The 18,690-nt window shown below is 41.1% G+C and overlaps 1 protein-coding gene across 1 annotated transcript in view; it reads right to left on the bottom strand.

Annotated features, from left to right (window-relative positions):
* The window catches only part of ST3GAL3 (ST3 beta-galactoside alpha-2,3-sialyltransferase 3), an 84,476-nt gene extending 73,113 nt beyond the window's left edge, over positions 1-11,363 (bottom strand). Inside the window, exons 1-2 of the mRNA XM_010011208.1 lie at positions 11,296-11,363; positions 1,722-1,831 (exon numbers count right to left, since the gene is read on the bottom strand). Coding sequence (XP_010009510.1) covers positions 1,722-1,831; positions 11,296-11,363 — 178 coding nt within the window. The remainder of the gene's footprint in view (positions 1-1,721; positions 1,832-11,295) is intronic.
* Between the last annotated feature and the right edge of the window lie 7,327 nt (positions 11,364-18,690).

Raw genomic sequence — 18,690 nt, 5'->3', positions numbered from 1 at the left:
TTCTGCTGGGTGGGCTACTGGCTCCCACCTAATCACCACTAGCACCACTCCTGCTCTCCACACAGCATACCTGAGACACAGACCCTGCTGCCACACTTCAGCTGGAGGACAGGGCATGTTACAAATTGTCACCAAAGCATCTGAACAGATTTTTCCTATTTGTTATACAAGTTGACAAGTAGTACAACTATAAAATAATTATATGACCAAATACTATGAAAAGAAAATGAAGGTTTGTATCAGTGGTCAAACCTAAGGCTCCTTAGGAAGAGGGGTCCTTCCTGTTCTTTAGAGAATTACTAATTTAAAGGTACTTTAAATCAGCTTGGACCTTTCATTGCTGTCAGCAAAGATGCTACAGCAGCCAATGTCAAAATGCTTCTTCCAGAATGTGGTGGTAGGTCTAAATTGCCACTGTTGTACTGATTCTCTCCATGTACTAAACCATCATCCCTAAGATGGATGGACCACCCAGTGGATAAAGAACTGGCTGGATGGCCACACACAAAGAGTTGTGGTCAACGGTTCAGTGTCCACTTGGAGACCAGTAACGAGTGGTGTCCCTCAGGGATTGGTGTTGGGACCTGTGTTGTTCAACATCTTTGTCGGTGACATGGACAGTGGGATTGATGCGCCCTCAGCAAGTTTGCCGACGACATCAAGCTGTGTGGCTCGGTTGATGTGCTGGAGGGAAGGGATGCCATCCAGAGGGACCTTGACACGCTTGTGAGGTGGGCTGATGCCAACCTCATGAAGTTTAACCACGACAAGTGCAAGGTCTGCACAACCCCAGGCACAGCTACAGGCTGGGTAGAGAAGAGATTCAAAGCAGCCCTGCAGAGAAGGACTTGGAGGTGGTGATTGATGAGAAACTCGACATGAGCAGGCAAGTGTGCGCTTGCAGCCCAGAAAGCCAACCGTAACCTGGGCTGTATCAAAAGAAGCATGACCAGCAAGTCAAAGGAAGTGATCCTGCCCCTCTACTCTGCTCTTGTGAGACCTCACTCTGAGTATTGTGTCCAGTTCTGGTGTCCTCAACATAAAAAGGACATGGAGCTGCTGGAGCAAGTCCAGAGGAGAGCCACAAGGATGATAAGAGGACTGGAGCACCTCCCATATGAAGACAGGCTGAGCAAGTTGGGGCTGTTCAGCGTGGAGAAGAGAAGGGTGCACGGAGACCTCAGAGCAGCCTTCCAATATCTGAAGGGGGCCTACAAGGATGCTGGGGAGGGACTCTTCATTAGGGACTCTAGTGGTAGGACAAGGGGGAATGGCTTTAAACTTAAACAGGGCAAGTTTAGGTTAGATATAAGGAAGAAGTTCTTCACAGTGAGGGTGGTGAGGCACTGGAATAGGTTGCCCAAGGAAGCTGTGAATGCTCCAACCCTGTAGATGTTCAAGGAAAGGCTGGACAGAGCCTTGGGCAACATAGTTTAGTGTGTGGTGTCCCTGCTCCTGGCAGGGGGGGTGGAACTAGATGATCTTAAGGTCCTTTCCAACCCTAACTATTCTATGATTCTATAAGACCAACCTCTGAGGTCCACGTTCCAGCTGCAAAAACCCTTCTGTGTTTCTGAGAGCTATATGTACAATATTTCTCTCAAACAGGGGAAAAAAGCCAAGCCCAAGGGACCACCTGAGCTTTCAAAACGTAAGAACAAGATGGGTAAAGCAGCTGCAAAGCCACCTTCTTTTCCAACAGCTGCACAGTTTTCTCATACCTTGTCCTTTAATTCCAAAGGGGGGTACAAAGTCCCTGATACGAGCCCATTTCCTGAAGGAATCATCCAAGAACATTGGTGCCGGCTTCGAGAACCTGAGAAAATCAGAATGAGAGAGAAATTAACTCCTGAAGTAAGAAGGATAAATTTCTGTAGGGAGGTTGCGAGAATCCATTCCTAAGTGCCGATTCTACATTCTCCGCAGTAATGTGGAAGATTCTACTTTAACCCTACAAATCTGTCAGAATTTGTGCCACGAGGACACCCAAATCAGGCAAGTCGTGAGCCTGGCAATCACTTCCAGTCAACAACTTAGAACTTCCCCACTACTGTCTGGCTATTAATTTAGATACAGTACGTTGTAAACTGCAACCAGAGTTTAGGCAGTTAACTTCCAGCTCTGTAAGCACAAGCCAATTTATGTGCTGTCTATATGAGTATGTAAGGAAGGGGTGCAGAGTTGTCTTTATATTGTTCATTACATATATGTGTGCTGCTCTGTGCAGGTGTGAATGCATGTGGAGAGCAAGGCTGAGGTTATCTGCTCTCATGGCTGCTTCTGCCTCACTCATATGCACACACACAGCAGCTACCATAACACAAGCAAGAAAGGAAATGTTTCAGGAGATCATGAAGCAGCACTTAAGTTTAGAGAGAAGGGAAATTCAGTACAGATGTAGGTGTTTTCTTCTGCATTCATTAACATGTAAATGACTCAAGAGAAGTCCTTGCCAAACCAAACAGATTTATCCAAAATCACTTACAAAAGAAGAGAACTTGTCCTTCTTAACCGTGTCATTATGGGAATACAATATCCTAATTACACCCTCAACAGACAAACACAGCAGCTACTAAAAATGTGTCTTTTTCTAGAAAAAATTAGTACAGTGGCCAGATAGAAGGAAACAATTAGCAAGAGAAATTGCAGAAATATCAACTTTCATATGGAACCATTTGTGAGTATGAAGATCATTGCTAGAAAATATGCTAATATTATGTTCATTCAATCATACCAAAACAGTAGCAGGGATGTTCTGGATCAATATCAATCACACTATGCGATAGAAATGAAGAAGTGAATGTACTGCATGTTCAGAGCCAGAGAGCACGTGTCCACTACAGCCACACTGCAAGTACCAGGTACTTGTATCTGAAATAAACACAACCTGACTAACCTAGGTACTATAACAGGATAGATGTAACGCATTGAGTTAACCCTCCCTTCAGGCTGTTTTTGCACTGAGTGTATAACTCCATGCTACTGCAATCAGATAACTTTTGGACTTGAACTACCTGATTTAAGATAAACTCATCTACACAATGCCACAGCCAAGTACAGAGCAACAATTTCAGACAGTAGCACACTGAGGAAAGGATGGAATGAATTCCAAATGACAAACTGCTCAAAGTATAGTCCTATCACAGATGCTCAGTAAATCAGAGCTTTGGAGCAGGAAGAGAGACAAGAGTATTTAACAAAACAAGAAAACTCAAAGCCACCCATGCATACTGCTTCACACCCACTCATGCAATCTTTAATAAGATCATCTGTAACTCTAAGAGCAGGATGAACAGATTACATGGCTGATCTAGATGGAAAGAAATGTTTTCCAGAGCTGAGGATACTAAAGGATCTATGTAGCTTTGTCTGGGAAAAGATAGGGAAGATGTGTTAGATATATTGGAGCTTCTGAAGATCTTAAGTAAAAGTGCAAAAACCCAAAGGCCTATTTAAAAACAAAACAAACAACAACCAACCAAGCTCCAGGATATAATAATAGTCTGAAAACTTTAATAACCTGACAAATTTGTTGAACATTTTTTCAAGCACCTTGGTGCACTGAAGTGTAAGTATTTTGTTACACTGCTGGGTCTCCAAGGACTTATTTCCACCTTCTTCCAACATCAATATGAGGAATCTTTACAGAATTCTCATACAATGCAAGACCTTTTATAACCTGAATGGCTACAGCACAGATGTTCACAGCTCTTTCTTTATAGCTACCACTTGAAATAATAGCAGAGGCCAGAAGCCAGGTCCCATAGAACAGTCACAATTCTCCCTAAGCAGCAGCTGCAGTGAAGGATGATTGCATGGCCTGGGGGTGACCAGCAGCTTTGGGCTAGTTTGTTAGATCACCGAGCTGCTCTGGTTGCTGCTGTGACATGATCTTCAGGAAGAACTTGGATGCTTCAAAAATATGAGCAAGTTTTATTCTCCTCTCAAGAATCAAGAGGATTCCCTACAATACCACTGCAAAGTAGTGCAGTGTAAATAAAAAATGCAGCCAGTTCAGTTCACCTGTTCAAGAGCATTACATGAGAAAGATGGGACAGGCTGTAAGGTCAGGCCTAACTCAACTCAGAAGTTGGTACTGTTTATAGATGAAATCAACTCTCCTATTTACAAGTCAGACACCAGAGTAAGACAGTACAGAGTAATCTGACATGGAGTACAGAGGGTCTATCCCTAATGCAGATACCCCATTACAAGGTGACTGGTAAAACCAGGAGGAAGGTCTCTAGAGTCCCCCAGATCACCTGAAGCACTAGCAGGACTGATCTGATGCTCTGTGATGTCCCTTCTGCATCTGACGACCAGGGAACCAAAATGATATCCAAAGAGAAGGGTGAAGTGACCACTGGCCTTTTTATTTGTATTTACTACAAGCAAACTTAAAGACTTTTTAGCAAAGAACACAATATAGCCTTAGACTACCTACTGTTATTTGGTAGCATTTAACACTAATGTACACAGAGGTAGGGAAACTGATTTTTGATTCATACTTTTGCTTCATTTAAGAGCAGGGAGGAACAGTTTTGGGAGAAATATTAATCCATATGGGGTAAAAAGGAGCAAATTAGAGAATATTTAGCTCCAATAAATCTTGAAGGTAATTCCATTTTGGAAATGTTAAGAAATCATGAATGCCGTAAGCTCATGATCTATGAAAAGCACTTTGGCACCTCAATAAATCAGAGCGGGCAGAACCGATGTCCAGCAGCGACAGGGAAATGCTGTCTGCCAGACCTCTCCAGGAGCATGGCTGTTCTGCTTTGGCTGTGAAGCCCATCTGGCATATTCTAGGGTCCTTCAGGAAATATCAGGATATGCCTCAAACAGGCCATGGGAATGCTCTCTGCAGAGCATCTAAAATACATTCCAAGGAATGTGTGGGAGTTTGTCAAACAGAAAAAGTAAATGCTTCTGAATGATGTTAAATTCTGTATCCACTGAGCAGCTTGCATGCAGGATGCTGCATTTTACCCATGTCACCTGTCATGGCTTCCTAAGGGCAGGTTAGCTTCATCTACACCCACAGCTGTAGACCTGAAGCACGCTTGTGCTCTGTGTCCAAACAGCACATCAAGGGAGAGTTTTGATTCTTCAGATGTAAATTTTAGGCTTTTTCTCTCTACAACACCCCAAATTCCAGAACAGACATAATGCAACCTCGTAGCACATGACAGCCTTGAAAAGATGAGAAATTTGGGTGCCTGTGGCACACACTTATAAGCTGCATGACTTGGGAGAGAAATACTAAGCATTTAAATCTCTAGTTTGAATGGCATCCCTGATAAAACAACAAATTACATCTAAATAGACTAAATGCTGTATATATTCATTACAAGTTGCAGTCCAAATGTCTCCCAGCTCTCAAGTGTGTGTTCCTTATACAAAGACATTAGTAAAATCTCTAACACAGTTTGTCACTGCACACTGCGAAAGGAAGCGTACTGCCAGAAAACTATTCTTTAACAGGAATCTATGTGCACAAGTAAGTGTGATATATATTTGTGCCAAGGGGATTCCAGCTTACACAACAAAAAAATACATTTCCAGTTGTTTTCTCCCTGGCAAGTAAGAAGAATTGTGACCCCAAACCATTTCTACCTGGAAGGCTGAACTAGCCTGCCAGAAGCTTCCCAGCTAAGTTTTCCAACCTTTTCCATTCTGTCCTTGATACACAGATCCATTCACAGCTACTCCTCTTTGACGTGTGCAGAAGCATTCAACATCAGCAGCACTAACTTCCCAAAGTGTCTTGCAAATCCTAGACTAGCACTGCCACTACTCACTATTGAACAATTTCAGACATATAATCTTGACTGGAATCTGCTCCTTACTCCTACCTGCTGCTTTCAAATACATAATACATAATTGTGTGGAAGAGAATATGCTAGACCAGAGAGAAAGTAAAATAAACTGATTGATAGACTTTAGCTTTAGCAAGGAGGGAGGAAGATAAGACCTAGTCCCTGGAAGAGTAGAGATGGCAGCACCATCTTTCTACAAATCATGACACTAAGTAAAGGCAGATTGGCAGCCACTAAGCTCCACTGTGGTCTTATTTCTCAGGCATTTCCTATCTACCTCTCCCTCCTTCCCTCTCTTAAGCCACCCTGTTCTTTTATTTTATTCTTAGGGAGAATGAGCAGCAACAATGGAAAACTGGAAACTGAAGTTAAAAAACAAATGGTGCCGGAGCCCAATGTTGTACATAACCTGCATATCACAGTTCTAAAAGGACATGAACCACCTTTTTTAAAAGAAAAAAAAAACAAAAAAAACCCCAAACCCACAAAAGAATGACTTATTTGTTCTGGCAACACTTCTATCTTGTGTTTGCTTATGCCCAAAAGCATCCATGGTTAGACAGAAGGCACAAAATCTACCAATTTTATTAATAAAATGGCCAAGGCACTCTAGCACTGAATAATTAGCTCTGATAGGAGCATTTATAAAAGTATGGGGAGAAAATCCAAAATAACCTTTTCCTTTTTCCTTAGTGAGACCTAGATGTATGTTCTCTCTCTTGCCTCCCTTCTCTGGGGAGCAACATGGTGTGATAGCACAGGGAATGAGGAGGTTTGTGATGCCCTGATTTCACATTTCTCATTGACGTAAATCCTCTGTCAAAAACCCAAGCAGCTCGAAGATTCCTCAAGCAGCTGAAAAATTTAAGAAACCACATTAATAAGGATTAACCCCATCCTATCACCAAAATACTTCTTTTCCTAAATCAGCAAACAAAGGAGCCAAAAAACAGATGGCTGCAAGAAGAAAATCTACCTTAATGTAGAGATCAGGCCAAATATTAAGTTGATCTTAGCAAACTGCAGAAAAGGGCTAAAATAAAATCACAGGCTGGACTAGATGATCTCCAGAGGTCCCTTCCAATCTAAACAATGCTGTAATTCTTGTGAATATGGTAAAGACAATTTGGCACTGAGGAATGGTTGGTCATTGCATCCTACCACTGCCATTTCAGACCCCTCGTTCTTCTTCCGAAAGAAACAGTAAGCCACTGACCCCTATCCATCTTCTTCCATGCTATTCCTGCCTGTAGACCCCAAGTGAACCTACAGTTGTCCCTTTCAGGGTAATAAGTCCTCAACTACTTGGCCATTCTCTGTATAGACTACACTGAATTATGCAGCAGTACAACACTGCTTTGCTTTGTTCCCTGCCCTTTCCCAATAACTACCATTTGGCTTTTGTCTGTTACTGAGCTGGTGTAATCACTTGCTCCTTTGCAGCTCTGCAAGAAGGACCGTGAGATGTAAACCATGGTTATTCTCACAGGAGGGGGCAGTAAATGCCACAGCCACTGCAAAAAAAATTATTCCATAAGCAAAGGAAGAGCCAGGTAATGTCCACTGAACAAAAAACCCTTTACCCACCCACAGGCAATGTAGAAGTTATCCTAGTTATTCCAGTCTCCTTTCCTGGGAATGACTGCTCCATACTTTCGAGGCACTCTAGAGCATCATCAGCCTTCTTGTCCTCTCTGCTCTCCATCATCTAGTAGGTTGTTTAAACTCAATGGTGCAGGAATTTCCCCATTGCCTGCTCACTGCTCTTTTTAGAGCCAGACCAGCTGCTCCAATATATCTTTAAGGGCCTCCCATACCCTGAGCTTTGGTTCATACACTGAACATTGTCATGCTATTGCAGAAAAGATAAACATCCTATCATAACTGAAAAATATAACTATCACAGCTGTAAAACCCGTTAAGCATTCCACTTTATTCAGGATCTGAAAACATCAGCTCAAGGACCATGTCTGGTTCTGGGCCTCACGCAAAAAAATGTGAATAAACTGGAAAAAAGCTGTAGGAAAGCTGTGAAAAAGATCTAAAGTCTAGAAAACATGATGTCTGAGGAAAGCTAGAAAGAAATTAATTTTTTTAGTCTAGAGAAGAGAAAATTGAAAGAAGACACAGTAAGCTGTTAAATATTACAAGGCTGCTGCAAAAGAGTAAGGTAGTATCTCCATATCCCTGTCAAACGGAAGTAGTAGCCCTAGGCCTAAAATGCAGCAACGGAAACTTAAATTAAGCATTAGTAAGAGGTCTCTTATGCTTAGCATTATTACACATTGAAATCTATTGCCAGGACACTGGTTACAGAACTCACATCACCTACATTGGTTTCTGATTTTATTGTATTATTTTTAAGAACAGGTTTACATCTATTAGGCATGGGTTAGCCGCAGCTGTGTCTACTTTTAAGCGGGAAAAATTAAACAGATGAAGTTTTGAAGCTCTGCATAAATCTTCTTTTAAAACCATTTTTACACTGGACTAACATTACTAGGAGGTGACCATGTACCCAAGCTACAGTCTGCTGCAGTTGGGAATCAAGACCTCCAGATTCCCTGTGCTTTTTACATATTTACCTTCATATATGGTAATCAAATTTCAGTACAAACACAACTGTAAATAAGCAGCACATGGATTTTGCAAGCCTGTTGCCTGCCAAGACTGCTTTCTGTTTGTACCCTGCATCTTTGTGATAAACAGGAAGACACGTAAAGTTTAACCTTTCTGCAGTCATTAACATCTTGGGCTTACGCACCACCAATACACAAAATCAAAGACTGATTTAATATCAGCTCAGTCCTTCCTGCTAACTGACTACTTTTCTGATAGGCATGAAGCCCAACAAAGTACCCTGAACAGCTTACCTATATAATGCAAACAATCATTACGAGGACTGGAACGTTTCAAGAAAAACTGTAAAGATTAAAGAGGGGAAAAAAAAAATCAGTTTGCCATTAAAAAGAAAAAGAAAAAAAAATCAGTTTGCCCTCTTTAATGAAATCCTCAGACTTTCCTACTGATTCTCCAAATATTTCAGACAAAACCCACACATGCACACACAAAAATAACAAGAAGCTTGGTTTAAAGGTTGGCTTCCTTTTGGGAAAGAAAAAAAAAAAAGCTACAAAATTCAGACAAGGCAGAAACTTTGTCCTGACCAGCCTCATGGTGCAGCATGTAAGACAAGGTGCAAAATTTGTCACTGTTCATCTAAACCTCTAATACCAAAACACAATTATGCAAGGGTGAAAAGCTGACTTCTAGAATGATGTTAGTTTAGTGTAGAATGATGTTAGTTTAAAAGCCTCCTAACATAATTTCAATGCCATAGTTTGTTTCTCATGTGTTATTGTCTAAGATGCAAGATTGAATTACAGCTAGTTTTTCCTACCAAAAGCCAGGTGGGGTGTTCAAGGCTCTGAGGGAGAACTGAGCCAAATAGATGTGATTACATGGTATTTGGAAACATGATGAAGGTGAGCAAAACGCAGGCTGTAATTACTGCCTGAGTTTTCAAAGCCTTCTGTGCAAATAAAAAATGAGGTGAGGAGAAAAGGAGAAAAGGTCCAATCCTTCTCCCTGCAGAGTTAGCTCACATGGAAGATGCCAGCCAGCATCTCTGCCAGTTGGCCAAAGTTTAGCAGAATTTTGCTCCTGCTCACATTCTGCTGGGTCAGAAGGAGTCAGGAAGGAGACTGCTGTTTCTAATGAAAAAGGAAAGCAGTCATCTAGGCTAAATGCTGCTGTGCAATGTTGCATTCCCAAAAGGCAGGGTATCTGATCTGGTGAAGATCTAATATACATTCCAGAAGACTGCTGATGATGGGTCAGTTTCTATCATTGACCTGTTCTCTTTCTTTATAGATACTAATTAACCAGTCCGTTAAAAAGCAGTGACTGCCCTTTGCTTCCATAAAGCTCTCTATTCTACTTGCAGAGATACATTAATCCACAGCCACACCATTGCCAGCAATCCTTCTACTCACTGCTCATCCCTGCACCACTGGCATTTTTCACTGTCCTGAGCTGTCGGCAGTGTTACGGTAGAGCACAACAAATTGCACTTCACTGTTTCAAAACCCTCTGACCCTGTTTCCTCCTAAGACATTATTTTATGTCTGTATCTATCTTCAGGTTATCCTACTGTATCAGACAAATTTTCAGATGTCAAAGCATTGAAGGGAACAGTGAAATTTTTAGTGGCTTTCATAACAAGTACTAATGCCACTGCAGAAGGAGCTTGGAATACTTAATTCCTCCATCTAGAACAAAAAGCACATAATTTCTATGCACGGATGTCAAGAAAGCTGAAAAGAAATTGGTACATCTGTAGGGCGCAATGGGCACAATGATGAAAAAGAGTCTTCTAGCATCAGCTAAACCAGAAATGTACATACTATTTGGCACAGCCAAGCACAAACACAGAACAGATGTGACTGCTCTGTCGACATCCAGCACAGGGCAACAAATAGGCACAACAGACAAATGAGTATGACCTGATCACGATACAGACAGCTGAAGACAAAAATAAGGTCATTAACATTTAAAATGGGTAAGCTCCAAAACAGCCTTGTGATGGAAGCAAAGGAAGACAGGAAAGTACAAAACAAATGACTTGAGGTGAAGCTTGGTCAGTTTATGGAAGGGGTTGGATGATTTGGTGTCTGCATAAACAGGGGACTAGACTTTCTAATTCATTCAGTTCCTGAATGCCTGATGTTCCTTCACCTCTGGCATATTGCTCCAGGTCAAAAATCTGCTTGGGGAAATTTTCCTGCATAAGTCTTATTGGAGTGAAGATGCTGGCAGAAGAAATGTCAATGTTTCAAGCATCTTTACTGAAACAGATGGGTTGTTCTGAAAGAAGAGAGTCTTTATTTTTTTAAGGCTGATATACTTCCGGAATGATCACTACTATTTCAGAACCCAGACAAAAACTTCCTGTTAAAATGATATGGAAATTATTAATCTGCTGCAAAGTACACACCTTAGCATCAACAGAGGTCTTGTCAGCTCTTCTGATTTTCTTACATGTAGTGCAGTATTCTGGAAAGTTCTACAGGATGCAGTTCCTCATTTCACACTCCTGGGAGAATCTCAGCTTTCATGTTAAAAAAACCCAAAGCAAATAAAAAAAATTTCCTAGTCTTACAGTTGGAAATGAGAGCTCAATAACTAACAAAGGCTCAGAAACCTGAGGAAGAATAAAAAGAAACCATTATTTTCAAACTGCATGCATTTTCTGTCCTGACTCATTATTACTGAATATTTGTAGGTTGCAATTCTCATCAATGCAACTCCCTACAGTGACTTTAAGGTGTTCCAGAAAAAGCCTCCCCAATGAAAATGAAGGCAAAGGATAAGTTTGCTTTCAGACACAAACAGGAAATGAAAGCAAAACAGTAAAAGTGAGGGAAAAAAAAGGTCTGTAGAAGCTATTGCACCAACAGTTGCCTCAGTTGCCTACAACACGTAAGACAGGCAGATAATTAAATGCAAAGAAACAAAGACAAGAAGTAAATTGTTCAGCTTCATAGTACGCTATAAAAGTTGATGCTCAAAGACAATCATGCATATAGTCCACTGTGATGTTTCTTAGAATTTTCTGTCAGATATTTACAAAAGTTGTTTTTTTCTAAGTCATCACAATCTGGGTTTGCCACAAAAACTGGCATAGCAATGACAATATCAAATCAAGTCTACAGTTCTGTTGAGAAAATAGGAAGATAAGAACTAGAAACAAGATTGAAATCTGAAGTAAAAACAAGAAGGGACTGAAAGCATGGGCGACACTGGGCAAGCACAGTTCTCTGAACAGTTTGAAATTAGACAAGGCTTTTTGGCTGGAATCCACACCATAATTTGCACCAGTCAGAAGATGGACATCCTAACTAAAAAGCCAAAACGGTGAGGGTGGAAATGTTCTCCATTGCACAAATTCCTAATGCCTAAACAATTTACCTTGGCATGCTCCTTCTTGTAGGAAGTTGTTCAAGAAACAGTTGTGTGGTTTTCAAGCTTGCCTAGTAGTCAAAGCAGTGTAATTCATCTGACCAGAGAATAAGCTTTTTTTACTTATACTAAGTGAAACAGGATAATGTAGCTTTAGGTGCTCCCAGGTATAGCTCCGTGATGTGAATTTGTACAATTGTATACAAAAGAAAATCACAATTATCAGAATCTAATACCACTTACTGAAAAACAGTTACAGATAAGACTACAAAGCTGCTATTAATGAGATCCATATCAATCCCAATGGGAAAAAATCCAGATGTGTTCCTGTTACTTTGCTGTACAATAAGACTTCACATTGTAGTGCAGGATGAACTGAGGGCAGCCAGTTGTTACGATTTCAGGTTCAGACAGAGGTTTTTTTCTTCCTTTAACCAGATGCAAAACCCTCCAAGGATTTTTTACATCTCACAGGCTCTGACTGGGAACCTACACACAAAAAAAGGCCAAAAACATATACCCCAAATGGAAAGTGTGTTTTTCAGGGGGGTCTTTTCCCCTCTGGTGCCAGTGCCAGCAGCTCCTTCTGTAACTGGAGAGAATGTTTAAAATGGAAGACATAGACCCTGTGCCCAGTTTAATGTAATTCTCTATCTCCTCTTTCACCTTGTTAATTCCAGCCCTTAGCCCAAGAGTGATCTGTAAAGCAACACGCATTAAAATCTTCCAGATAATATCAGCACTGTTTAATATAAGCCTCTCTCCTTTGGTCCCATGGTTTTAAAAATAAGCAAGTATTTTAACAAAACAAGGGTAAGACACTGAGCTTATAAAACCTCTTTCTGGGTACTGCTTCCAGAGATAAGCCACAGAGACTGGACACTGGAGAAAGTTTCCATGTAAGAGGCCACCTGACAAAACCAAAATGATTTACTGACTCAAAGAGCAAGTGGGTACAGTGGGGAAAACTGCAAACAGTAGACACCACCCCACACAGAAAGTGTCTGGTCTGAGTTAAGAGCTTAGGAAGGGAAGAAGAGACTGGAGGTGCAACCTGACTACTCTGACAAACAAAAGGACCATGAACCATGATGACCTCTCCTGTCCTACTTGAGAAACAGGTGCCAAAAAATTAAGACCTGTCCTTCCAGCCAGCAGACTTACTGGCCTTCTCTGACCAGGATCCTATGCTCTGTTGTGTCCCCAGCTCAAAGTTCAACATAAATCTGGCAAGAGTCTATGCACCAACAATGGCATCCACATCAGTAATTTCAAAGGACTCTGCTCCAAAACTTGATGGAAACCTGAAGCACAAGGTAAGTTCTCAAAAGCTTGTCCTCCAAAATACTATCAATCTTTCAGAGGAACTGATAATCCTCCCTGATTAACTAATCAAAGCAAACAGGCCTCCCAATTATTCTTATTGCACCACCTGAAGAACAGCATGACAATCCTCCTCATTCCAGGAATGGAGCTTTACAATGAGATGGCTCATTTCAACAAGTTCCCACAAGAAAAGCCAGTAGAAAAAAGGATGCTGCTGGTTTATGCATTTGAGATTTATGTAAGTCACTGAAATAAATACTAAATATTATTAGCTACTAAAGGAAATGCTTATGATGAAAATGACAGGATTAAAAAACCACACAAATATGTCTTCTCTTTCAGTACCCTTGATAAAGAGAGCAGTTTTCCTATAGCTGTGGGAAAGAAAACAAGACATAATGGTGAAAGTTAAAATACACATCTTTTGGCTATTATCAAAGAGAGCTATAGCACATGGACAAAGTGCAGTCTGAGTGATCCGAACTTCCAAATCAAAGAAATGCTGCAGGCATATTAATCATCGGCATTTACATTTGCTCCTGAATATTACAAAGAACAGTGAATGTTGCTGATCTACTACTTTTGTCCCAGTAGCAACATTTAACTGTGTGAACTGCATTTGGCCTTTATAGAAAGCATCAATAGGATCACTCCTACCATTGATACTCTCCCAGAGGCCCCCTCAGGCGACCCAATATTAAGCAGTTTCGGTGCACAGCACTGCTAGTTGACACAGAGATCCTGCCACACCCTGGAGTTTTCCATACCTTTAGTGAGTGGGTGGAATAAAGTAGGAGAGTGACCTCGTAACCCAGCATCTCCACAGATCCATCAGGGAGCCACAAAAGAATCTAGGTGGAAAAGACCTTTAAGATCACCAAGTCCAACCATTAACCTAAAACTGCCACGAACACTGCTAAACCATGTTCCCAAGTGCCACATCTACACATCTTTTAAATACCTCCAGGGATGGTGACTCCATCACTTACTTCCCTGGGCAGCCTGTTCCAATGCTTGACAACCATTTTGGTGAAGAAATCTTTCCTAATATCAATCTAAACCTCCCCTGGCATAGACTGAGGCCCTTTCCTCTTGCTACTTGGGAGAAGAGGCTGACATCCACCTTGCTACAACCACCTTTCAGGTAGTTGGAGGAAGTGGTAAGATCTCCCCTGAGCTTCCTTTTCTCCAGGCTAAACAGCTCCAGTTCCCTCAGCCGCTCCTCATAAGACTTGTTCTCCAGACCCTTCACCAGCTTACTCTCCACCTCAGCCTGGAATTCTATCTATTCACTGTATTTTCTTAGCATCGAGTTTTTGTTTATTTTCTCATTCTTTTGTTTGCCCACCTATGTTTGTCTAACCACTTAGATGGCCTACACAACCATTACAGTATTCAAGCACTCCACAAACAATTACTTACAATTTACATCTGTCAAAGAAAGTGTTTGTGTTTTCATTCAACCTCTTCAAGGTTCTAAAACTAATTCCATGAAGGTATTAAACTTTTCTCTCCAGACATTTTGGAATTAGACATGAGCAAGAAATCTCTCCATTACAATGACGAATTGCAGTCATTTTGTTCTTGTTTAATCTTACTTTTAACAAAATAATCACCTTGGTAAGAAAAACTAGAAAAGTCATGGAAGCTCACAGCCTAAAAAGTGAAAGCTTTGGAATGCACTGGCAAAAGAAAATGAAGACCATAATATAAATAATGACTAATCTTAATTATAAGCTATTTCTAAGGTCTTATCTTCTTAAGTACTTCTACCCTCCAATAAATCAAGAAATACTCAGTCACTTCTTTGAGCTTACTGAAGTACAATAGAAGAAATAACAAGAAAAAACCCAAGCTGTAATAAAATCCCAGAAAACATTTTGACTGCCCTTCTAAATTTTTCCCCAATAGTTATTTTTCTTAAAACAATTTCCCCATATAAGCTTAAAGTAGTTTAAAAAAGTTAAACCCCACAACCCCATCTAATTCAGGATACTCTTAAATCTCCCTGTCTAAACAGAAAAGTTGAAGGACTACTTTAGCCGAGCATCCCTTGATCTCAGTGACAAGAGAAGCAGCAGATTTTCATTAGCCAGTAAAATAGAAATGCTGTTGGCCAAAAGGAGAACTTCCCACAAGTATTTATGGGTGCTCTTTGGGCAAGCGTTCAAACAGACTCCAAACAGACAACCACAGAGTAAGAAAACAGTACAATATCATCCCACATTACTTGCTCTGCCTCTGTAACACTCATGCTCAGCCCTCCTGAACTGTACCTTTCCTTTGGATGTTTTGCTCTTCCCGAGTTGCAGAGCAAGTGTACTTGGCAGTGAAGTTCACAGGCAACACAATCATAAAACCTGCAGATTCTCACGCCAATGCTGTGTAAACAGCACTGTCAAAACTTCAGCCTACAAATAACTGAAGAAAAGATCTTCAGAGACAATTAGCACTTTGTTGAATTTAACAGAAACTGCATAGCAACCTGTCTTCCGAAAATATCAAGTCACTCGTTACCATACTTATCTTCTAGTAATTAGTACTGAATACTCCCAGAGAACATTTTTCCACTGCAACAACCTGATACATGCTCTGCAGCAATGGCTTTCATTTTAGTATCTTGGCCAGTCACGAAATGAATCAAACCAACAGCCCTTTTGGTGATACCAACCTTTAGAGGTACAGAACAAGTCCACTCCTGTCAACTTTTATCAGCTAACCTTTGAAAAATGGCATCCAAGTTATAGGGATTAGTAACTCCCAGACTGAGAATAGGAATTGCAAGTAAAAATACAAGAGCAGCTCTAGTACAAATAAGAATAGGTTTATGTGCAGCAGTATCAACAAATTGCTTGCAAACCTGCCCATAGCCAGCACAGATTTGGAAAATCTGTAACAGTGTGAGCTTTCATTCCACAGCTACTTATTTCTTGATATCAAGAGTGTACTTAATGCTGCAAAGCACAAATCTGAACAAGCTTTGCCTGCTTTGCTTACTGTTATCACCCACTGAAAGCTACCATGGATGTTTCTTGAGCCTGGACTCCAAGGGCAGGGATCTCCACGCACTGAGCTGTGCAAGCATTAACCATCAACACTAACCCTAGAAAGATGCATGGGGATCAGAGATGTATCCTTTCTTGGCAATTACAAGTACTGCATCAAAATTGGTTTTCTGAGGGGGGAAAGGGGGTAAGAGTTGCTTGATTTTTATCTTGGGATTATTTTTGTTAAGAATTCATCAGCTTGCTTGCCCAATGGTAAGGAAAATCCTACCTAAGGATGCCAGTGAGACTGTGCTGGGTCAGATCAGAGTTCAAAATCTCTTTTCCAAAAATGGTAATAAATGGATATCAAAGGTAAAGCAAGAATGTGGCAAAGAGATAAAATATTTCCTCCCTAACATTCACACAGCTTTCAAACGTTTTCAGCAAAGTGGACTTCCTGAGCTTGATGTGGTTTGTCTAATCAGCAACCCCCCTTTCCCTCCCAGCAATGGATCCCTCCTCCAAATGTTTGTTCAGACTCCCCTGGAATTTGTACAGACATTTTACAGCCATCATATGCTTTGGCAGGGAGTTGCCCAGGTATGTATGACCTGATGCATGAAGAATTGAATCTTTTTTGTTCTGATGCATTGAAGTAGAAACACATTATGCAGAAAGACTGTATCAGTGTTTTTCCCCTTCTACCTTTCTTCCCTGGAGTAAACACCAAGAGAGAATTCAGTGCAACTCAGCCAGAAGACCCACCACAGAAGATCAGATCTCCCTCTGCTCTCTTGCTTCCTTCCCCTCAGACACTAAGAGACGTATGTTTTTATCCCATTTATTACACATCCAGCTGCCTCAGCAATCACATCAACTCCTACCTCTCAATCCCCCTTTACCCTCAAGGTCTTCCCTTATTCTGCCTTTGGGTTTTTGATGCTACCGAGCTTGACGAAGTTTTGTTTTATGCAGCTCTTACCTGGGAAGCACACTATCTCTGTACAGCAGAAGCCTTTATTGTGTTCCTTATGTGTTCCTCAGCCTGTATTTCACAAAAGTCTCAGCTGGCTCCCCTGGTGTCTACCTCAAGCCACTTGCTCTCACTTACTAGGTGAGCAACTACCCCTTTTTAGCCTGGCAAACCACTTAGCAACTTTTAAAATTGCAAAGTACTGCACGCAGTAGTCCTTATACCACCACATAAGGAGTCCAGCCTCCTCCTCTGTTCACACAGGACATATTTCCCCAAGATATCTGGTAGCTGTAGATGGCTGGCAAGTTTCAGATTTATTGCATATGACTGAAAACCTGTCTGCACAATGTAGCTCCCAACAGGAGCACCAGAAACGAAGTATCTGTAGAGGACTGAAGGGCCATACATATGCAGTGAGCCACAGCTGCTTTCTAGGAAACAGTGCATAGGAACCATGGAACGCTCAGGAGTGGTCTGGGCTTCCAACTGGTGAAGAACATGAAGTCACTACATCCACCGACTGCACTGAACAACAAGCAGCAGCTACAGCAGTTATCAACTGCTTTAAGAAGATCCAATCTTGCTCTTCTGAGCTGGCCAATGCTTTTCAACAGCTGCACACAAGGACTGAAACACTGGCCTTCAAAAAGGCATATTTCATAAGGAGATGAGGTCTGTCCAGATACAAACGACAAACAGCCACATTACTCCTCTTTACCCACTAGCTAGCGTGGGAATAAAGCTCATACACAGGAAAATTGCCTCTGTAGCAATGTCCTGCAGCTGTCAAAGAGCTGGCATGTGAACAAGTCAAGCACAGGAAGAAGAGAAGTGCTATTGGAACCCTGGCCAACCAAGCACTTTCAGAGTCTCAGCGTGACAGCACAAAAGTAGATGACTAGAGACACTGTTCCATTCTGCTTTCTGTACCTTGGACATTCACATGATGTCTCTATTGACCTGCAGGAAGTACAGTAATATGTATGCTTTGACCCAGCAACACTGTCTTAAGACCCAGTCTTGTGTGGGAAGTGTTGATGAATTACCTCTGTTAGACACTCAACCAGTTAACTGAGATTAGATTAGCTAGTAGGTTTGGAAAAATACTATGAATAATATGTGTGCAGCCACACATGTTTTTACTCAATTATATGACAGTAGAATGTGTATTACTTCAAGCATCAAGGCTACACCAAATCAGATAAGCAATCCCACCTAAAATCAGAAACAGCAACATACTTCTCACAAGAGTAAAATAACTTTGTACTAAGCCAGAGAGGAATAAACTGACCACAAAACCACCACCCCTCTCAAGCTTCAAAATCAATGCCTTAAAGAGCAAGAATTCACATTCTTAGGTTGTTGGGTTTTTTTAAAATCAGTTATAGCCATTTATTATTATTATTTAGAACCTATTATTATAGCAGTATTAGTTGTATATTATGATCTCTTATTCAGATCCTGTCTTGGTAAAATCTGTATGTTCACAGAATCATAGAATCACAGAATAGTTTGGGTTGGAAAGGACCTTAAGATCATCTAGTTCCAACACCCCTGCCATAAGCAGGGATACTTCGCGCTAAACCGCGTCACCCAAGACTCTGTCCAAACCTGGCCTTGA

The sequence above is a fragment of the Nestor notabilis genome, unplaced genomic scaffold (genome assembly GCF_000696875.1).
Source record: "Nestor notabilis isolate BGI_N333 unplaced genomic scaffold, ASM69687v1 scaffold12193, whole genome shotgun sequence".
Classification (NCBI taxonomy): domain Eukaryota; kingdom Metazoa; phylum Chordata; class Aves; order Psittaciformes; family Psittacidae; genus Nestor; species Nestor notabilis.
Note: the sequence above shows the minus strand (reverse complement) of the source record. Positions and strands in the feature narration are given on the sequence as shown.